Source organism: Mustela putorius, unplaced genomic scaffold (genome assembly GCF_011764305.1).
Source record: "Mustela putorius furo isolate JIRA1106 unplaced genomic scaffold, ASM1176430v1.1 tig00000129_pilon_pilon_pilon, whole genome shotgun sequence".
NCBI lineage: Eukaryota > Metazoa > Chordata > Mammalia > Carnivora > Mustelidae > Mustela > Mustela putorius.
Window position 1 is genome coordinate 20321138 of NW_025421290.1, and position 21305 is coordinate 20342442.

The following is a 21305-nucleotide window of genomic DNA, read 5'->3' on the forward strand; positions in this document are numbered from 1 at the left end:
CCAGTTTATCTAAATCTTGGATTACCAAAGACTTTTCATTAAAAATTGACAAGTTCATCTCCCCATTCTGCCTATGAGTTAAAGTGGCTATCAACTCATACACCTGAAAATCCACAATAGTTCGGGTCACACTTAATTGTAATGGAAAGTCAAAAATAGCTGAAAAAAAAATGGGAGCATACGAACATTTTCTTTTGCTGTGTTTTGTAGCAAAACAAGACAACCAGTATGTACCTGGATAAGGCTCATTTAGTGAGAACCTACAGAGACATGCTAGGTAGGCATTACAGTTACTACTCAACTGCCATCCTTTCAAACACTCTTGACACAGCTACTTTTGTGTGAAGAACCTTTAAAATGGTTCAGGGATTTTTAAAAATTCAAGTACTAGTACTTCGGCAAGAGTTGCCTCAAGGTAATGGCCATCTACTTTTTCAACACATGAAGATTCTGATACCCCTATACAGAACAGGGTGCAGTTGTGCCAATTTGGAGTCGAGCCATCAAATCAAATGCAGTTTAATTTAGAGAAACACCTGTTGATATTCGGAGAGCAATAAAAAAAAAAAAAAAAACTAATTCCAGGGATATTAGACCTTGATGAAATGCCAAATGGAAAATGGTGCTTTAAAAGGTAGTCTCTTACAATGTAAGGAATAAAATAAAGCCTCATTAGCTTGGAATTCCTGACCATTCGGGTCAGGTATTCTAGACAAGATTAAGAGGAGACAGTTCACACTATCTAAAAGGAAAATTTTTTTCCTTAAGCACTTTGGAAATATCTACTCCCCTTAAATATAAGTTACATATCTCTTCATTAAAGAAAGTCTAAGCACTTGTACTTGGCAAGAATGCTGGCAGTAGCTTGTGCCAGATTACTGTATAAACTTTAAAGTAATAAAAATGTTTTTAAAGATATTGTATGATACAGACTTTTCACTACTTCAGATTAACCTCCCAACTGGTGAAGCTTCTTGGTACCTATATGTCTCAGTTAATGTAAACCAAAATTTCGTTCCTTAATTCTTTTCCCGTTTACGTCTTTCTCTGTCCTTAAGCAGCTCCTGCTCTGCATCTCTTCCTGAATTGCCATTTTTCATAGAAATGCTATAATTTTACCATTTGTTGTATGTGTGACTAATCTCTCCAACTGAGTCCATGATTTCTGCAGTGTATATGCTTAGGCAGACTTTTTCTTCAAAACAATGTTCAAAATTCTGATTTTAAGATGAAGCAAGTCTTAGAGACAAAGATCACTTGACATGTTTTCATAATCTTGCATAATAAATGGTATAGCATCAAGCCTGAAAAACCTTTGAAAACTATAAAACTTTATACAGGAATTCTAGAAACTTGCCAGTTTTTATTAATTCCAGAGAAGGAGTTAGTTTTGGACAGCATTTCAGAGACAGCCAACATGAGACTAGTGTTTAATTTAGTATTACAATATGGCTAGTTAGTGTTACAACCGGGAAAGCTGGTTTGGTGCAGGAGGAATGGCTAGTTGTGAGGATGGGTGAAAGTTAAGATGCTGCCGGCTAACGGTTCTAGCATTTCCAGGCTATTAACAGGAAGGTGGGGAAGGAAACAGCACCACTGCCAATTGTGATCGAAGGAACTCCAGTCTCACTGCAAGGCCGGACAAAATATACAAAGAAGCTGAAAGTCTTAACACTCTCCCCTTCTCCAAGAAATCTTGCCTGTACCATCTGATAGGAGAGAGGAATCCTGTCCTGTTCCTTCGGGAACACATCGTCACGTTAGCTTTTTGATAGCTTCAATCCACTCAGCTCGCTCAGCCTTACTGCTGGCCTGGATATAATAATGCGTGTCATCCTTGGTAATCACTTTGAAGAGATTCCCCTGGACATTCCCTTTAACCCCTAGGCAGAAGAAAAATGAGTGAGTGAGTATCCGTGTCTGCTTTCAGCTAGAAGTCAACTAAGCCACAAACAAAAATACACATGACGAAGTATTTACTAAATACCAATGTACGTAGTTCGGGAACCCCACCAGATGCCCGCTTTCCTTTTTCCCTCCTTTCTACTCCCCATCCCTCCCCTGCATCCTCTTCACCCGCTGCCTACAGCAGTTCCATTCACATCCGAGAATCCAGGATTTTTATGTTTAAAGTAGGCACAGATTTGGGAATTAAACTTGTTTAGCTTCTTTGAACCTCAGTTTCCACATCCATAAAATGGGAATAATACCATCTTTCTTAGCAGGCTATTGTGAAGTTAATGTGCTAACAGATACTATAGTGCTGACCCTTAAACACTGGGTAGGCTACTATTCTTAGGTGGAAGCTTATCTGCCAGTAAGCACAGAAACTGAGGGGAAAGGATACCAGAGAAGGATTATTTATGTTGCGTTGTGTTGCTGAGACACTGAGAAGACCCCACATGCCCTTTTCCCTCATTCTGAAATTGGCTCTAAAACTCACACTATTCATCGTCTCACTGAGACCTACTCAGCCCCCGTCGCTCAGTCCATCAGGAGAGCGCCACTAGGCGGGGCCAGGAGCACCCCAGGGCCTGCAGGCCTGCACGGACTTGTGCCTTACCCGTGGGAACGCCATTATCCTCCAGAGCAGACACGAGTGAACCACGAAGAGAAAACCCACCTACTGGCCGGTTCTCCTCCTGCAGCAGAAAGAATTCCTGATGAGGCATAGTGCGAATGCACAAAAGGGAGAAAGAAGGCAGTTGCCATCTTGCCTGAAACCACCCTCACGCCAGCAAACAAAGTGAGAGTCAACTGTAACCGAGGAGACCGAATACGGACATCACGTGGCCACCTACATGCACCATAAGGAAGTCTGGCATCACTGCCAGCAGTGGCAGGGCCACGCTCCACCCCAGCCCTCAGCCCTCCCTGACGTCTGGCCGGGTCCCAGAGGGCTCCTTCTCACTCTTTCAGGCGCTCCCCTTAGGGCGGGGATTCCTGACAAGCTTGGTGAGGGAGGAACTGCCCACTCTTCAGTATTTCAAAAAACTGAATGAAAATCACACATTTATCAAGACAAGGCTGGACATGCCAGCTCAAAGGCCATTTATCTTTACTTTTAACTGGAATTAGATCAACTCATCATACAACAATACTTATTATCTGAAACTCAAGAGTAGCAATTCTTTGATTGGTTAGAAAAAAGAAAACAAGAAAATTAGTAAAGTATGGTTTAAACAGTATGTTAATAAAAGAAACCTTCCACTACATTGGTGGGAACAAAAGTTTGAGGGGCAGAATTCATGGGATCTCCTCACAGAAAGGGGCAAAGAGACTGGGGAGCACCAGTTAGGAGTCTCCTTTACAGGCCACCCCACCTTCCCCAGCCCCACAAAAAGCTTTAGAGAAACTAAAAGATGCTTTCCTCTGAAAATAATGATAACCCTCTGCGCAGGCAACAGCGTGCTGAAAGAAATGATCAGACCGCTGAGTACAGCTTGGATCATGGAAGGAATGGCACGCACAGCAGAAGTGCAGGAGGGACACTGGCACAGTCAGTGGGCTGGCTCCCGCTGGGCTCGGGAGAGAAGCGGCTGAAGCCTCACACACAGTAGTTAAGTGAACGTGCAGCACTCACTTTGGAAGGGTCATAGTAATGCAGGAAAGCCGGATCCTTCCTCAGGACAAAGCGCCGCACCTTCCAGTTTTTCCTCTTGTGCCCCTAACGCAAAGAAAGGGTTCAAGGCTCATCAGGGACAGCCCTGACCCTTCCTCCCACTTCCTTGCATTTACTGCCAAGCCAACTTGCCACAAGGGACTGCTTTCCGGACGGAGTCTGCTGGAGACCTGAGGATTGCAGTGACCTGGACCTCCCTGCCCCAAGACACTTGAGCAAGAACACTGTCACAGTTAGTGGACAGAACCAGAAAGGGTCAACACTGAAGGGACAGGGGAGCACTATCCAGACCCCAGTCAGGGCGTAAAGAAGACAGGGAGGCAGCAGGTATCCACTGGACTAAGAGCTCCCAGGCAAACTGGAACCCGAGGGCACCAGCTTTTAAGTGTCAGAAGCAAACCTACAGCTTCATGGAGATATGTGCTCACATGGACACTAATCCACTTTAGCATTCTCCATCGGAAAAAGGAAGAAGTGATCAATCGTATGTTAAAAATCTTAATGTACAAGATACTGATGTGTAGGGCTCTCTTTGGCGTCACCCCCAAGATCATGCGTCCTCAGCCCCCAAGCCTGGAGCCCCCAGAGTCCCTCCTACCCCCTCCCCCTGGCCGGCCAGGCACTGGCTCCCTACCCTCACTAGACTCCCATGGGGCCTGGGCAGCACGGCCCTCGGGGTAGAAGCTGTCCCATGCGTGGCAAGTAATCTAAGAGCAGGTGGGGATCCTGATGTGCAAGAAGCAGGAGACAAGGACAATGTGTGTCCCAAGTAACACAGGAATGGCACTGAGCAGCATGTGTCCATTGGACAGACTCGCCGTTTCACACAGCGTGTGGGCTGTGCACCAACAGGAGCAGCGTGCAGAAGGTCTGTTCACACGTGGTGGCACGTGTGATTCTCTTCAAGGCTGGCCTGTGCATCCAGCACGCAGGTGTGCCATCACAGGGACGCTCCCCCAGACATGGTGGGCAGTAGTGGCCATGGTCAGTTTTTAAACACTGACGTGACACGACAGAATGTCATCTTTGACCTACTGAAGTAGGTGGACAAGACTTATTTTTTGTTGGAAAAGTGCATGAGGGAGGTGTGCAGCCTCACAGAGAAAGAGGCAGACACCCCAGGAAGCGTCAGGAAGCTCAAGGCCGGCAGATGCAGACCCCAGCCCGGCAAGCAACGCCCTCGCGGCCGAGTGCTCGCAGTGGGTACAGAGGCAGACGCTGGTTCTCGGGACTGTGATCATGACTCCTGGGCCTGCTTCGCCTGAACCTTGGGACTCTGTGTGTGCGTGCTTGTGAGAGAGACAGAGAGAACGGGCATGTTCTTGTGCCTCTCGACTTGCGGCCTGCAGCTGCCTTTGGCTCCCGCTTTAGCAGATTCTGCTGGTAATGAGCAGCTGTCCTCCGCACACTCAGCCCTTCCCACCCTGGGGGGGCACCTGCCCATCTCCTCCCTCTCCAAGGCAGGCATACCTGCTTAGCCAGATAGCCTTGTTTTACCACTGTACCACTTAACTCCACAGTGCTGAGACTAATTTCTTCCTTGGAGCTTATCTTCTTCTTGTAGCTCTCAGCCTAGCGGGAAGAAAGAACAAGGACCCCGTGACCAAAAACGTCCCAGTTCCAGGCTCTGGGGGCTACCACAGGGGAAAGGAAAATCCTCGATCAGAAACCTCACTCCACCCGGAGAGGAAGAGGTCCCCAAACCCTAGGGCTCTCGCCCATGACTGTGGACCCCCGGTGCTCATTCTGTTACCTCCTCCTTCCTCTGCCCCAGTGGCAAGAGGAACTCCCTCCCTAACTTACGAAAGTGTACAGGGCTGTGGAGTCATCCAGGAACTGCTCGGCCAGGTCTCCAGAGCGAATGGCTCCCATGCTTCGGACACCTACCGGCCTCAGGAAGTTCTCTTCCATGAGCATGGAGGCCAGGGTCACGGCTTCCAGACGGTTGGCAGAAAAGCTGTTGGAGATGAGCCAGTCCACCAGGGAGGAACCTGCATTGGGGCAAGGGCAGCACCAGTTAGATGACAGGCTACAGGCTGGCTTCCCTGGGGATGCTTGGCTGGGACCTCACTGACTTTAACCTCCTGGGCAGCCTTGGGCTCTACCCAAGAGCAGACCCAAGGCCACAACCACATGTAGCCATCTCAGACCAGCCTGCTGGCCGCCGGCAGCTCTGGCCTCAACACAGGAGAGCTAGCACGGCTGAATCCCAGGTCGCGAGGCTCCCGGTTTCCAACACCCGCGCCAGCCCCCAAAAGGGGAGGCTCACCTATGAAGGTCTTTTTGTAGGTGCTTCCCTGCTCCATGTTGGGGCTTGGTCGGATTCCACTGCTGCTGTCGTGCATCTTGTCCACGATGCGACTAACCAGAAGGAAGGCAAGGAGAGGGACCCCTCATCACACCAACACCATGGGGGAGGGGCCGTGGGAGCAAAACAAGGGGCAACCAGTGTGCTACATATCACAGAGCAAGGGGGGATCACGTGATGCGTCAGAACTAGAGAGGTAGGATTTTCAGACGTTTCTTTTGTTCTGCTTGTCTACATGTTCTAATGTTTCTATATGAGACAGGTACACTTTTGTAGTAAAGTGTACAACAATGATTCTCTATGACTGCATAAAGTGGGACCTCCTCCAGCTACTTCTCAAAGCCACACAGCACTCGAACCTGCTCGCGCCTGCGATGCTCCCCCCACCACCGCACTCTCCATGGTCTAGCAGCGCCCTTGCTGCACAATCAAGACTTCAGCACCGGGCATGGAGCTCTCTGAGAGTCCAGAAAGGGACTTGTCCTGTGTCTTTGATGGGTGTAACCATTCCGCTATCTGGGAGGTTAGGGGGTGCTGCCTGTGGGGGTAACTGTCTCTGTGATGGAACTCCTTTCATATATCCCTACTTTTTAGAGCGCTGCCTCCAGCAACAACCTGCTTTCTGTTCTGTGAGACAATTCCTGCCTTAAGTTGGAAAGCCCTGAAAGGAGATCTGATGTATCCCTGTTTGTATCTCCCGAGCACCGAGGGCAATATAGGGCATGCAGCTGGCGCTCTATAACTGTTGCCTGAATGAGGAGCTGGATGAGGAACCTCAGAGAGCAAGAATGCGCCTGCTACCTGAACATGTCCCTCTTGCTGCTCAGCTGCAAACAAGCCCGGTGATATGGCGAGTGGTGGTCCCTAGGGGGCTGTGACGTGGCCCTGGACACCCTGGCTGAAACTGAAGGGAGGGACTCAAGACACTGAGGTGGGCAGAAGCAGCAGGGACCCCAAGAGGTCAGAGGGGCAGGGCAGGTAGCTAGGGCCTAAGGCCCCAAAGCACCAGCTGGTATCGGACAGGCCTGTGCAGCAGTTGGGGGCCCATTCCCTGTGTCACACAGACGTTAGAAACTGCAGCAAAGCCAGGCAGGGCGCGGGCCATGGGGCTGGGCACTCACTGCAGACTGATGTGAGGCGGCAGCTTGAAGGAGTTTTTGAGTATGTGCAGCTGCTGGACCTTCCCCGGCTGCCCCGCGTGAATAGCCCCCGTTATCTCAAAGGCCCAGGCATCCCTCTCTTCTCGGGAACAGGCCTCCAGGAAGTACTCGGTGGACGTTCGCGTCTTCAGCTTAATGAGGAGCTGCGGGAAGAGATGGCCAGTCAGATGAGCGCTCAGAAGCCTGGTGGGCAAAGATAACAGGGCCATGGCCAACCTGCGACATGTAGGTCCGGCTGCTGCCGAATGCTCAGTCTCCCAGGCATGTCCCAGGAGTGGTCCTCAAAGATCCTCCTACACACCTCAAGCCACAGGGAGCCCATGGCCTCCTAAGGCAAGCTCTCCCCCCTGTACAGACTATTTGGCATAGAGACAACTTCCGGGCACTTTGCCTCCCTGCTTCTGACACTGCCTTCGAGAACCACACAGACTAACCTTATGTCCCACCACAGCCCCTGGGCCAAAATGGGAAATGCACTGGCTTTCACGTCAGATCGATCTGATAGCAAATCCCAGCTCTGCCCTTAGCTGTGGACACTTGGGCCATTGAGGATCCCCACTGGGCCCTGCTTTCTTCACCTGCCGTATGGGGATATGAACACCTACCTCGGAGGCACCGTTCCTCATGCTCCCTTCCATGCGCTTTTCTCTAGTCTAAGCATCCCCAGTCTTTCACATACTTCTCATACGGTATGTTGAAACTCTTAACCAGCTCATACTCTGCTACATGTTCTGCAGGTGGTCAACAGTTTCCATGAAACAGAACCAGCTGCTGCGGGTCAACAGACCCACAGAACAGAACCAGCTGCTGCAGGAAAGTTCTGAGGGGTGCAGGGCGGCACGGGGCTGACGGCCCAAGGTCGCACTGACGGCACCGTAGACTCACACTCAGTGCGGTCAGCCCAGAGTCCTTCTGAGGTGGGCTGCACCTTCTCCATTCCTTAAATGTGCAGAGGAGTTTTTCTGACCACTGGATGTGGTCAAAAAATGGATGCTGACCCTATTAAATGTCATCTAAGTAGACTGGGCCTCCAGCTTCTGTTGGAAAACAGATGCATTCTTTCATTCCCATTCTGGTTTCCAGTGCATTGGTTCCCAACTTGCTTCGCTTTGCAAACTTAACATCCCTCCTGTCAACTAACAGCAAAAACGGTGGTAAAACAAGGTTGGCTCACAGTCCCCTAGAACACCATGAATCTGTTCCTCCAAGTTAACACCGACTCACTCACCGGCATCGTGAGAGAACAGATTCAACCAGCTCCCCGGACCTCCACGATCTCAGCTGGCAGTCAACATTTTAATGGAAGAATTTCAGGAGAGACTATAAAATTCCATGTGAAATCCAGGCATACTCTTTCATAGCTTCCCTAATTTAATATATATACACATACATACAGACATATACATGCATACACTTTATAACTTGTTCTTAATGAACCTGCAGGCTCCTCCTGACCTCTTCCAGCTCAAAGACCCATGAACCAGGCAGCTGACCGTCTGGAAATCAACATGAAGCTCACAACTGCAGTTAGCAAATTTAACTCATATCTCTTTTGAAAGTTTTTTCTATGTCCAGTCCATTCAACCTGCACTTTCTCTACCGATCCTTAAAGATTATTAAGGGGCATCGGGTCAACAAGTTAAACTACAAGTTCTGGAGAGTAATTTATGGAGAACTAGAGTCTTAAATTGACTTAGAAAAGTTTTTTTCCCTCTTAAAATCATCTCACTTATCTGTAAATTTGTCTTTGTTCTTAAACATTAATTCAGCAAACATTTGCTGATCTCCTGCTATGTGTCCAGACATCATGTTTGGTCTTCTGACACCACAGGGAGGAAGGTGCAGCCCCAGTCCGCCCAGGCTGGGTCTTCTCTGGCAGCCCAGTTTTCCCTTTCCAGCAGCAGCCCCTGCAGGCTAGCAGAGGGAAACTGTAGAAGGATGTTTCATTTTTGTAGCTTCCTAGGGTGGAATGACACTCCACACACCTCCCTCTCCTTCACCCTCAACATCCAGTCAACCATGTCCTGAAGACATTTCCTTCACCATGTTTTCTCGTGGCTTTGCCTTATTATTTAATAGTTCCCTTTGTTTTCTTAAGAAAGATTCAATACTACAAAAGAGTACAGCGGTTAACATAACAACTACCAAGAAACCCACCACCCAGAATGCACTGTTATGAATATTTTCTTATACTTGAAAGGCTTGTCAATTGGTCTAGAAGAGTCAAAGAAGTAAAACATGGTAAGAAAGAAGAAAATGGTGGGGCGCCCGGCCTGCCCAGTCGGTGGAGCGTGTAACTCTTTTTTCTTTTTTTTTTACGATTTTATTTTATTTATTTGACAGAGAGAGAGAGATCACAAGCAGGCAGAGAGGCAGGCAGAGAGAGGAGGGAAGCAGGCTCCCTGCTCCGCAGAGAGCCCAAAGTGGGGCTCGATCCCAGGACCCGGAGACCACGACCCGAGCCGAGGGCAGAGGCTTAACCCACTGAGCCACCAGGTGCCCCTGTAACTCTTGATCTCAGGGGTTGTGAGTTCAAACCCCATGTAGAGAACGCTTAAAAATATAGGAAAGCCAAAAAGGAAGAAGATAAAGTAAGATCCCTTCTTTATGGATCTAGTAACTTACTAGGAACAGAGCGTAGTTCCGCATTTTAGTCCTCTTAAGAGCATTTTTACCCATCTATTCTCTCACTCAGAACCTTCGATGGCTCCCCACGTCCTCCATCTGGCCCCAGCCAATTTCCCATTGCTCCATGGGTGAACATTCCCTTGTGGCCACATGGGCCATTGCTATCTCCAAATCTATCTCTCCCCTCACTTTTACTCAAGGCTTTCCACCTGCTCAGAATGTCTGCCTCTCCCCTCTTTCAGATCTTTCCCAAATCTCTACTCCTCCCAGTGCAGTACCTGACTCAGCCAGCCTCTAACGACATCTTCCTCCTCTTCGGGAATACAGTGTTCTCTACAGCTCACCATGCCTGTGCCAACATTTGGAATTCTGAATGTTTTTTCAATTAGCCACTTGCTTTCATAATAAGATTAATAACTCAAGGGGAAAAAAAAATCTCTTACCATTTTCTTCCTTGATTCCTCTAAGCAAATTTCCTGGCACATAATGAGCCCTCAAAAAAAATTGATTCAGATACCTTTTTGATGGTCAGGTTAAAACTATGCCTGACTTTTGGAACATGCACGCCCCTCAGGGGATGAAAGCCACCATATTAAATTCCAAGGCAGCAGTAGGTGTGCAGTGCCTCCTAGCCAACAAAGTGCTTGGACAGACCAGCACTTTCTCTCTTGATCCTCAACACAACTATCTCTCATGATCCCCAACACAACCATGGGAGACAGCGAGGCATCATTATTCTACTCCATTTCATAGATGAGGGACAAAGGCTCAGAGAGGTTCAATTACTTACCCAAGGTTGCACACCTGGTACGCAGTGTAGCGGACCTGAATTTAGGTTTTTCTTTTTTTTTTTATTTAAGATTTTATTTATTTATTTGACAGAAAGAGATCACAAGTAGGCAGAGAGGCAGGCAGAGAGAGAGAGGGAAGCAGGCTCCCTGCTGAGCAGAGAGCCCGATGAGGGACTCGATCCCAGGATCCTGGGATCATGACCTGAGCCGAAGGCAGAGGCTTAACCCACTGAGCCACCCAGGCGCCCCTGAATTTAGGTTTTTCAATGATAACTCAGCTCTTCGCCCATACCACCCTCACCAAAGATGCCACAGGTGGGAGGGTCCGAGGCAGGGGGAGCCAGGAAGCAGGGGCTTCACTTACAGGTCGGTTCTCATACTCCAGGCAGGGGCAGGTGATGGTGCAGCCATCCAAAAGGATCCGACCCTTGGGAGGGGTCACCTTCCGACCCCCCTCAAGCTTGTAGTACAGCAGCGTGTTCTGCCGGAGGATGAACCACCGCGCCTTCCAGTTGTGGACAATGTGACCCTGAGGACAAACAGGAGAGCCCTGCGGTGAGGTGGCTGAGAGGACAACGCTGAGTTCAGGGAGAAGTGTCACAGGACCCAGGGAGCCCGACTGTGCCATTGAATCAACTGTTCAAAAATGGAGACAGCATTATCTTTTTAAAACAAAACAAAACCAAAAAACTCATTATATATATATATATTTTTTTAAAGATTTTATTTATTTATTTGACAGAGAGAGATCACAAGTAGGCAGAGAGGCAGGCAGAGAGAGAGAGGAGGAAGCAGGCTCCCTGCTGAGCAGAGAGCTTGATGCGGGACTCGATCCCAGGACCCTGAGATCATGACCTGAGCCGAAGGCAGCGGCTTAACCCACTGAGCCACCGAGGCGCCCCTCATTTTATATTTTTAATTTTAAAATAATTTCGATTCAGAGGCACCTGCGTGGCTCAGTCAGTTGAGCCTCTGCCTTTGGCTCAGGTCATGATCTCAGGGTCCTGGGATCGAGTCCTGAGTCAGGTTCCTTGCTCAGCAGAGAGTCTGCTTCTCCCTCTCACTCTGCCTTCTTGCCCCCACTCATGTTCTGCCTCTATTTCCCTCTCTCTCTCTCTCTCAAATATTTGATGGAAATTTCTTGACAGTGATGGTTGCATTGTGGGTATGTTGGAAATATTCCCCCTTCCCTGTTTTGTAGGAGATACACAATGAAATATTCGGAAGTGATGGAGCATCATGTTAAAAATTTACCCGTAAATGATTCTGTAAAAAAGTTCTTTAATACTATTCTTCAGCTTTTCTCTGAATTTCCATCAATATGTTATTTTCATCAGTTCTATAACCCCCAACCAAGTTTCACCAATTGTCCCAAAAATGTCCTTATTAGCCAAAGGATCCAGTTCAAAATCATATCTTTTATTTTCATTTTCATGAAAAAAGCATTATCTGTCTGGATCTCCTTGTCATCTTTTTTGAGTATGTAACAAAAACTCATGGCATTGACCTTCCAGTTCCCAGTTGGCCTTTTTTGTGATTATAAGCCTTGAAAGAAACTGCAAAATACACAGAAGAGTGAGTCCTACCACTAGAAGACAGCCATTGCTAACACTTTGTATTTTCTTATAGTCTTTTTTCCTATTAGTTTTTACTTTCTGGGTTTTAAAAAAATCAAGACCATGGTACATACAGTTTTGTTACCTAGCTTTTGTTTTGTTGAGCTTCGCCGAGCTGAGCATTTTCTCAACACCAATATATTTCTTTATTCTTTTTTAATTTTTTTTTAAAGATTTTATTTATTTATTTGACAGAGAGAAATCACAAGTAGGCAGAGAGGCAGGCAGAGAGAGAGAGAGAGGAGGAAGCATGCTCCCTGCTGAGCAGAGAGCCCGATGCGGGACTCGATCCCAGGACCCTGAGATCATGACCTGAGCCAAAGGCAGCGGCTTAACCACTGAGCCACCCAGGCGCCCCTAAAACAAGTTTTTTAATAACCACTAGGTAGATGCAACCTTTACTTATCAATCTCCTGTTGTGTGTAGCTGAGGTTGTTGTGTTTTCTCAGTGTTATGAACAATCCTGCAATGAATAGCCTTGCACATATATTCTGATCTGCATCTCAGATCTCCCCCCCTTAGGATATATTCGTAGAAAGAATATTACTAGTCAAAGCATGTAAGCAATTTGTAGAGTTGAAGCCACAAAGAGTCTACCAGCGCTAAGGACCCTAAGAATCTTGCTAAGCCTGGTCTGACAGGCCTAAAAGGCAGGATATTTGAGGCAGGGCAGGGCGGGCAGTTTCCTCAGGTGAGCCATAGAACCAATGCATAGGATAGTCAGGATAGGTAAAGGCAAAGAGCTTATTTCTTTTTTCTTTTAGATTAGAAAACTTTTTTTTTTTTTTTTTTTTTTTTTTTGGAGACAGATAGAACGCATGCAAGGGAGGAGCAGGCTCCCCACTGAGCAGGGAGCCTGATGTGGGACTCCATCCCAGGACTCTGAGATCAGAGCATGCCTGAGCCAAAGGCAGATGCTTAGCCACCCAGGCACCTGAGCCACCCAGGCACCCCTAAAGAGGCTTTTTTTTTTTTTATGATTTTATTTATTTACTTGACAGAGAGAGACACAGCGAGACAGGGAACTCAAGCAGGGGGAATGTGAGAGGGAGAAGCAGGCCTCCCACGGAGCAGGGAGCCCAACATGGGGCTCAATCCCAGGACCTTGGGATCGTGACCTGAGCCAAAGGCAGATGCTTAATGAGTGAGCACCTAAAGAGCTTATTTCTTAAATAGACCAACAGATCAGGGAATGTCTACTGAGGAATCAGAAAGGAATGGGTTTAGTACACACTCATGAAACCAACTTTCCTGGACTATTTCCCAGAGCAGAGCCTAATAAGGACTGGATTCTAAGAGAGGTGTGCTTTATCGGAATCAGAGAACCCTTCCCCAATTCATGCCTTTCCTTACATTTCCTAGCATTCATTTATTTCAAAGGCTCCTTGAGTTCGCATATCTGTGGTATTATGATTGCTCCGTGTGCGCTGAGTGCTTGTTAGGGAATGAAAAGCTCTAGGAGTTGACAGAGTGAGCACTGGGCAGTGCCCAAACAGAAGTTACTGTGGCAGCAAAATAAAACTTCGAGCCATGCTAATTTGACATGTTTATGAACAGGTCTAAGTGCTATCACACTGCAGGGCAATCGGGCTGTTCACAAGAGACGACTCTCGTAGACAAGTTGCCTTTCACATTTTGCTCTCTCCACTCCGTCCCGTACTTAGGATTGACATGTAACGTGACGGCTGGCAGCTGCTCTCGACATGGTCAGACATGTTTAAAGAAACAAAAAAGATTTGGCTCTGGCCAAAGCTGGGGTTCTCTACTGCTCTCCACGTGGCCCAGACTCGGGTCCTTTTTCTCGATGACTCCCTCCTGAGGGGCTCCCGGAGCAGCACTAGCAGCAAATGGCTAGCTCAAAAGGTTGTGTATGGGGATAGTGCAACCCTAGTGCATGGATTGGGGGCAGGTTGAAGTGGAGAAGGGAAGAGGGCAAAATCACCTTAAACCTTAAAACACAGGCATAGTTATGGGCTCAGTTGTGTCCGCCCTCATACACACACATGCTGTGTATTAAAGCCCTAACTCCCAGTGTTGACTGCATGTAGAGATGGGGCTTTAAAGAGGAGATTAGGGGCGCCTGGGTGGCTCAGTTAAGCCGCTGCCTTCGGCTCAGGTCATGATCTCAGGGTCCTGGGATCAAGTCCCGCATCGGGCTCTCTGCTCAGCAGGGAGCCTGCTTCCTCCTCTCTCTCTCTCTCTCTGCCCGCCTCTCTGCCTACTTGTGATTTCTCTCTGTCAAATAAATAAATAAAATCTTTAAAAAAAAAATAATAATAAAATAAAGAGGAGATTCGGTTAAAATGCGGTCATTAAGTGGGCCCTAACCCAAGCTGACTGGGGTCCTTATAAGAAAAAGACAGTTAGACACGCAGAAAGACATCCGGGAGGCATACGCACATAGGAAAAAGACCACTCGAACCTACAGCAAGAAGTCACCCATCTGTGAGCTGAGGGGAGAGGCCTCAGGAGAAGCCAAACCTGCTGACAGCCTGACTCGACCCCAGCCTCCAGAACACTGAGAAAACAAATCTGTTTAAGCTGTCCTGTCCAGCAGCTCTAACAAGCTAAACCCACAAGGAGAGGAGAAGTGGGGCCTGGAGATACCAGAGAAAAAAGTGTCACCAACAGATACTGAACAGGACAGACCAACACAGAGATTCTGTACTTTCCTGGACAAAATGCTACATTGCCCAGAATTCCTGGCATGAAGGGAACAGGTGGGTGACCAAGTAGCTTCCACTCCCATGCATGCGGACCTGACGCATATCTGGCAACAACCAAACAGGGGGAAATGGGAATTTGGGGCAAGAACAGTGTTGGAAGAACAAGGTCTTCTGACACCCAGTCCCCAGAGCTATCAGGGACAAATGGCAAATCATGTCAGCAGTGACGTTTCCCCTAGAAATATCTGGTGGTGCTGTTGGGCATTTTTGTCCAACTACATCAGCCCTGGCTATGTAGCATCCCAGCCAGGTTCTCTGGCCTTCCCAAACACTCCTGAGTTACTTAATAATTAATATTACTCCATGAGATACCCTTCTGTTCAAACTCATGAGAGTGGAATGTGCTTATGAGCCACTATGAAGCCTGACAGCAAAGGAGAAAGGTCCGCAGAGTAAGGCTGATGAAAAAGGATTTACTGTGTAGGTAGGAACCCTGAAGCAGCTGGTGACCCTCATAAAAAACGTTCAAAGTCTTTGACCCAATAATTCCACTTCTGGGGAGGTGTGCTGAGTAAATCATCTAGGATATGGAAGAGGTTTTATGTATTGAGACACTTTGGATCATCACTTCTAATAAAATAATGCAAAATAATCTAACTGTGTAACAATATCATGCCCACTGTGGCTGTTGAGGAGGGATTCACATCCTAACAGATGGCAGGAAAGGTCACTGGAGGAACCCTCAAGGTCAAACCCAGCAGTCTGAGCCTACCAAGAATCACAGCGCCCACGGTCTTCAACACAGGCAAAGCACTTTTACCTATATTTTTTTTATATGATACCTAAAAGTAACTCTAGTAGTTATTTTCGAAAATTTCTGAAGAGATACCTCAGGAAAGTTAATAACCGGTTATCTTCTCTAAGGACTTAGACTCAGTACAAGGCAACAAGAATGAAAACTTATTTTTCAATTTACAACCCTGAGTAATTTCCTAGTTTTTTTTTAAATAATAAGTATATATTATTTTTGTAATGGAAAATGAAATTCAAATAGACGATAGTCCTAATGAGATAACTAGGGAACTTGTTCATTCATTTATCACTTCATTCAACAATCAATGAGTAACAATTACTCCAGCAAGCACTGTGCTGGCAGCAAGGAGACAAAGATGGACAAGATTTGGACCTAAGACAGTGGAGGAGACAGACAATGATGCCAGCCAGTGGGATAAGTTCTAGGACAGACAATTGGTGGGGTCCCCCAGGATCCCCACCTTCTGATATTCACACCCTTATGTAGTTCCTTCCCACATTGTACAAGGGTTGATCTGTGTGACCAAGAGAATACGGCAGAGGGATGATTTGTCAGTTCTGACATTAGGATATAAAAGACCGTGTAGCTTCAGTCTTGGGGACTCTCTCTCCCTGACTATGTATGCCAGGGAAAGCTAGCTGCCATTTCATGACCAGCCCCTACAGGGAGGTGAGGAACCCAGGCCACCAGCCAGCAGCCATGTGAGTGACTGTGCCGTTGGATCCTCCAGTCAGCCAAGCCCTCAGGAGACTGCCACAGTGGGCAACATTTTGGCTGGAACCTCATGAGAGACTTGAATCTTGTAGCTAAGATGTTCCTGAATACCCACCCGTCAGAAACCAGGTGAGACAGTAAGTGTTCATTGTTTTAAGATGTTAAGCTTCGGGGTGATGATTATGGAACAATGGGGAAGTAAGTAAAACAGGTCATGATGCAAACCCCAAGAGTCACCTCGGATGAAGGCAGAAGCTCAAAGGAAGCTGAGTGGGCTGAGGCAGGCCCCCTGAGAAGCCGATGCTAGGGCTGAGTCTGGAAGGCTGCGTGGAGTTGGCCAGGTGAGGAAGGCAGGGAAGGGAGAGCTCGAGCCACTGCCACTTGTGGGAAACTCCAAGTAGCTCTGTCTGGCTTTGGCTCAGAGGCCTGTGGGCAAAGGACAAGGGAAGTGACGTGGGTCCCGTCGGCTTCAGGTTCCATGTGGTAAAGTTTGATCTTTATACTGTGGCCCAAGGGGAATCCTTGAAGACTTTTAACTAGAAGGACAACAAAAAGCTTGTGTTCTCGTGTTTAAAAGAGCTCCCCAACCACACTGTGGCAGATCAGCTGAATGAAGCCAGCCAGACTGTCGCAGGGCAGCTCAGGTGGGGGCCGCGGTAACAATCCACCAGATGGGAAGAAAAATGTCACTGTCGCCAGTCTACAGACAAACATGCCGTGCTCAGAGGAAATAAGGAACTGGCTCAAAGTCACCAGGTAAAAGGGGTCAGAGGCCCAAACCACAGTGGTCTAGCTGAAAAATATGCCAGGCCTTCCTCTTCCTGGGCAGTTTCCACATTCTCCAGGCTCCTTATCCACAAGTAGCTAGCCCAGGCCCAGCCCACTGGACCACAAGTGGTTTAGGGTCCCCAGAACCCCTTCAGAGGGAAGGAGAAGGGTCCCTAAGCTGAAATAGCAACTGCACAGCTGGGCTTAAAGATGGTACTTGTTATGGATTGAATGATGAGCCCCTGAAAGTTTAACTGAATTCTTAACCCCTGAATGTACCCATGAATGTGATCTTGTTTGGAAATGCGGTCTTTGCAGATGTGATCAGGATAAGATTAAGTCATAACAGCTTAGGGTGGCCCTAATACTGACTGGTATCCTTATGTGAAAAGGAGAATTTGGACACTGAGATTCACCAGGAGAGGATGGCCATGTGATGATGGAGGCAGAGACTGGAGTGGTGCTTCCACAAGCCAGGGAAAGCCATGGACTGCCTGTTTTAAGATGAGGGCTAACATATATTTCATATATATTTTACATATATATATATATATATATATATATATATATATATAATCTGCCCCCCATTCCTGGCACAGAGTTCCTGAAGCCCTTGCAATTTCCTAGGTGCTGGGAGCATTTTTTGCTCTCATAAGGTGACTCAGGGTGGGCTCCTGGATGAAGGCTGGTCAGATAAAGAACAAGCCACAGGGGCACCTGGGTGGCTCAGTGGGTTAAGCCTCTGCCTTATGGCTCAGGTCGTGATCTCAGGGTCCTGGGATCAAGCCCCGCATAGGGCTCTCTGCTCATCAAGGAGTCTGCTTCCTCCTCTCTCTCTCTCTGCTTGCCTCTCTGCCTTGTGATCTGTCAAAAAAATAAATAAAATCTTAAAAAACAAAACAAAAACCAAGCCACAATTAGAAGCTTAATTCTCCTGAGAGAAGAGAAGGGCTGAAAATGGAGTTAATGATCAATTACACCTCTGTGATGATGTCTCCATAAACTTCTAAAGTATGGGGTTCAGAGAACGTCTAGGTTGATGAATACACGGGTACTGAGACTGACGTGCCCTGAGAGGACACAGAAGCTCCGCGCCTCTTCCCACTTTCTTTGCCCTGCACAGATTTCCAGCTGGCTGCTCATCTGTGTCCTTTATCAAAGCCTTTAGTCAACTGGCAAATGGAAGTGTTTCCCTGACTTCTGTGAGCCACTGTACCAAATTAACTGAAATGGAAAAGGGGGTCATTGGAACAACCAAACAATTATCCAAACAACTAGTCCATTGGTCAGAAGCACAAGTGATAACCCAGGCTTGTGACTAGTGTCTGAAGTTATGGGCATGATGGGGTGGAGGTGGTGGGACCCTAAGTCAGGGAAACTGATCCCTTGACCTGTGGGATGTGATGCCTTCTCCAGGTCGAAAGTGTCCGAACTGAGATAAATGGTAAGACATGCAGCTGGTGTCACAGAGAATTGCTTGCTGTGGGGAGAAACCTCCACACATTGGGTAAAAGTAAAGGAGACTCACAGGATAAAGAAACAATAGGGAGGTACAAAGTTTTTCCCTCCAGAAGAAGAGGAAAGCTGGGTTTTTCTTTTACAGCCTGTAAATACCAAAGCAAAAAGGCAAGGGAGGACTCTCCCCTAAAAGGTTCAGAGAAAGGAAGGCCCTGCCAGCACCTTGATTTCAGACTTCTAACCTGCAAAACTCCTAGATTTTTTTCTTCTATGCCTATTTTTTCCCAATACCGTGTGTATTTTTACTCTTTGGGTTATGATATAGGTATTTTAAACATCTGCATAACCATAGTATACTTAGTCATTTATTGGTGGGGACAGTAGATAGTTTCCAGTTTCTTCACTATAAAATAACCCTTTGTTCAAAAGCTTTAATGGTATTTCCTTGGCATAGAGTCTAACAAAGGAGATTTTTAGGCCAAAGTATGTTAACATTGCTGTGTCATTTTCTAAGAGGGTCATGGGAGGTGTGAGTAGGCAGCAACACCTGAAGGGCTTCAACGTCTTCTTAAAGGAAGACCAATCTTGCCTGTACTGATCCCGCTTCCTTCCCCCTCACCCCCCTTTAAAGCCAGGCCAAGTGAGTACCCTGCATTTTGCCTGGAGCATTGCTTCTTTCGTGTCTGGGCTGGAGCAAGAGCCAAATCCATCTTGCCCCTGCCCGTCTCCTGCTTCACCCTCGCCGGTGATGACTATTCTGTACTCTGGGCTTCCAGCTCAGGCCCTGCCCTCCCCCCAGGACTGTAAACCCTCCTAAATCTACAAATCCCACGGCCATACCCTGGCAACTTCTCCAGCAGACACAGAGCTGCTGTTGCCACCCAGGAGAAAAGGGGTTAAGGGGGAGAGAAAGCTGAGATGGATGGGTAGAGGGAACAGGGAACTGAGCAGAAGCCAGGGGCCAGGTCCCTCACCTGGCAGGAAAGGGTGTGGCTTCCCCTGGCCTCCGGCCAGCCTCCATACTCCCATCTTTGGGTTTGGTTGGAATGAGCTTTCCCCATGCCAGTCAGGGCTCTGCTGTGGGCTTTTGGGGCTGGACCTGTTGACTGTCCTCACTTCCCTGCACGCTGGACTCACTCAGCCAGGACTGGGTGGCCAGACCAAAGAGAACTCATGTCCTTCCTTCCCTCTCGCCTTCACTGAGTCTGCATGGTGGGGGGGAGGGGTGGAATCTTGTGAAGGAACCCCAGCAACAAGGGCCGAGCTGTCTGGACAATTAATGATTCCCATCCTCCCTGCCCATATCATGAGCCGCAGGACAGTGGGAGGCGTGGAAGCCCTCCCACGGGCTGTTTCTCTAAGGACCAGCCTATTGCTCTAATCACCATGTCCAGCATGACCCTTGATCCAACATCAGCCTCCTGCTACAGCGCCTGCTAACAGTTTCGAGCAAACAACACACCGCCTTCCTATATCAAATACCGGGCAACACAACATGACTACATTACCTACTGACCTGAAAGCCACTGGAGGCTTGGGGGCTACTCTGGTGGTGGGGAGAGGCCATGCAAGGGGGAGCCCCTTCAACCCCCTTCATCCATCTCCCTCCCAAAGCTACAGTCTCAGCAGAAGAGCCCAAAGGCTCAACCCCGGATTTTATGCTCTGCTGTTATGTTAGTATAAACCCTTAGTGTCAATATCAATGTTCAAAGAACTTTAAAATATGTCACTTCCTCTTGCTACTGCTCTTTGGTTCATTTCCCACCTTGATCTGTGTGTTCTGTGTCTGTCTGGACTCTGGTTAGCTGAGGGAAAGGCCACGTGGGCCATGGGCAAGGACTGAGGATGGAGGTTGTGTCTAGCCCCGGGTTGTTACTAGCCCTGGGGCCTGGGGCCGGCGGTCTGTCATTCAATGTCAATACCACCCACCTGCGGGGGACAGATCAAGGCCTGGAGTCTAACCTTAGTGGGTTTGCACCTGCTCCATCACCCACGCGCTCCCAGATCCTTAGCAAACTGCTTAATTCACCTCCTTGAACTTTGTCTCTCCTCTGGGGAGTGGGAGGAATGCGGTGCTCCACGTGTGGGCCCCTCGGGGACTGAGGAACACCCTAAGTGCTTAGCCTGGGCTGCCTCCTTGCCCAGGGCTCACTGTGCGGAGAACGGGAGCCGACGCCGAGATGGGCGCTGCGAGCCCCAGAGCGCACTTAGGTCGTCGCGTTAATACGGCAGATTTAAATACGGTCTTCGTCCCATCTCCCCAAGTTGTTTGAACTAGGATGTCCGCTCCAGGAGCCGCCCCCCACCCCACACCGCTGGCCAAGCGGGCCTCTCTCCTTGCCTGTGCCTCTGCCGCTCTGTTCCAGCCGAAGCCGCCCTCCCACCCCGTTCTCAGCCGGCCCCCGCCAGCCCCCCACCCCCGGTCCCCGGACGGCCCCCGGCCCCCGCCCCCACCGGCCCGCCCAGCCCGCCGTCGGGCGCGGGCAGGGGACTCGGCTCCGGGAGCAGCCGCCCGCGCACCGCCGGGCCAGCGTCCGGGGAGGCTCCCGCGCGCTCACCCTCTTGACGAGGAAGCCTTCCTTGAGCACCCCGTCCTCCATGTCGCCGCGCGCGCCAGCCGGGCCTGCGGGCGCTCCAGGTGCGCTGTCCCCGCGCCTCCCGCGCGCGCTGCGCCCAGGAGGAGCCTCGGAACCCGCGCGGGCGGCGCCTGCCTGGCGGGCGTCCAGAGCCGGAGGCCGCGGGGCCTCCCGGGCAGGAAGT

General features: G+C 48.7%; 1 protein-coding gene across 2 annotated transcripts; it reads right to left on the reverse strand.

The window, feature by feature from the left end:
* Positions 1–1343: 1343 nt before the first annotated feature.
* On the reverse strand, positions 1344–21243 carry PLEK2 (pleckstrin 2). Of its 2 annotated transcripts, none has more exons than XM_013057263.2 (9): positions 21104–21243; positions 10874–11038; positions 7052–7233; positions 5892–5983; positions 5426–5613; positions 5093–5194; positions 3584–3667; positions 2624–2642; positions 1344–1883 (listed from the first exon to the last, which is right to left on the reverse strand). In XM_013057263.2, the coding sequence occupies exons 1-9, from the start codon at positions 21143–21145 to the stop codon at positions 1756–1758; spliced, it is 1002 nt and encodes a 333-aa protein (XP_012912717.1). In that variant the 5' UTR covers positions 21146–21243; the 3' UTR covers positions 1344–1755. The 2 variants fall into 2 exon arrangements, with proteins under 2 accessions (XP_012912717.1, XP_004739034.1); XM_004738977.3 differs by having other exon boundaries at positions 2564–2642.
* Between the last annotated feature and the right edge of the window lie 62 nt (positions 21244–21305).

Coding starts and splice junctions, on each gene's coding strand:
- PLEK2 (XM_004738977.3), bottom strand. CDS start 21,145: ATGGAGGACGGGGTGCTCAAGGAAGGCTTCCTCGTCAAGAGG. Junction 3,668..5,092: donor AAGGCTATCTGGCTAAGCAG/GTATGCCTGCCT, acceptor TCTTTGCGTTAG/GGGCACAAGAGGAAAAACTG. Junction 2,643..3,583: donor ATTACTATGACCCTTCCAAA/GTGAGTGCTGCA, acceptor TTTCTGCTGCAG/GAGGAGAACCGGCCAGTAGG.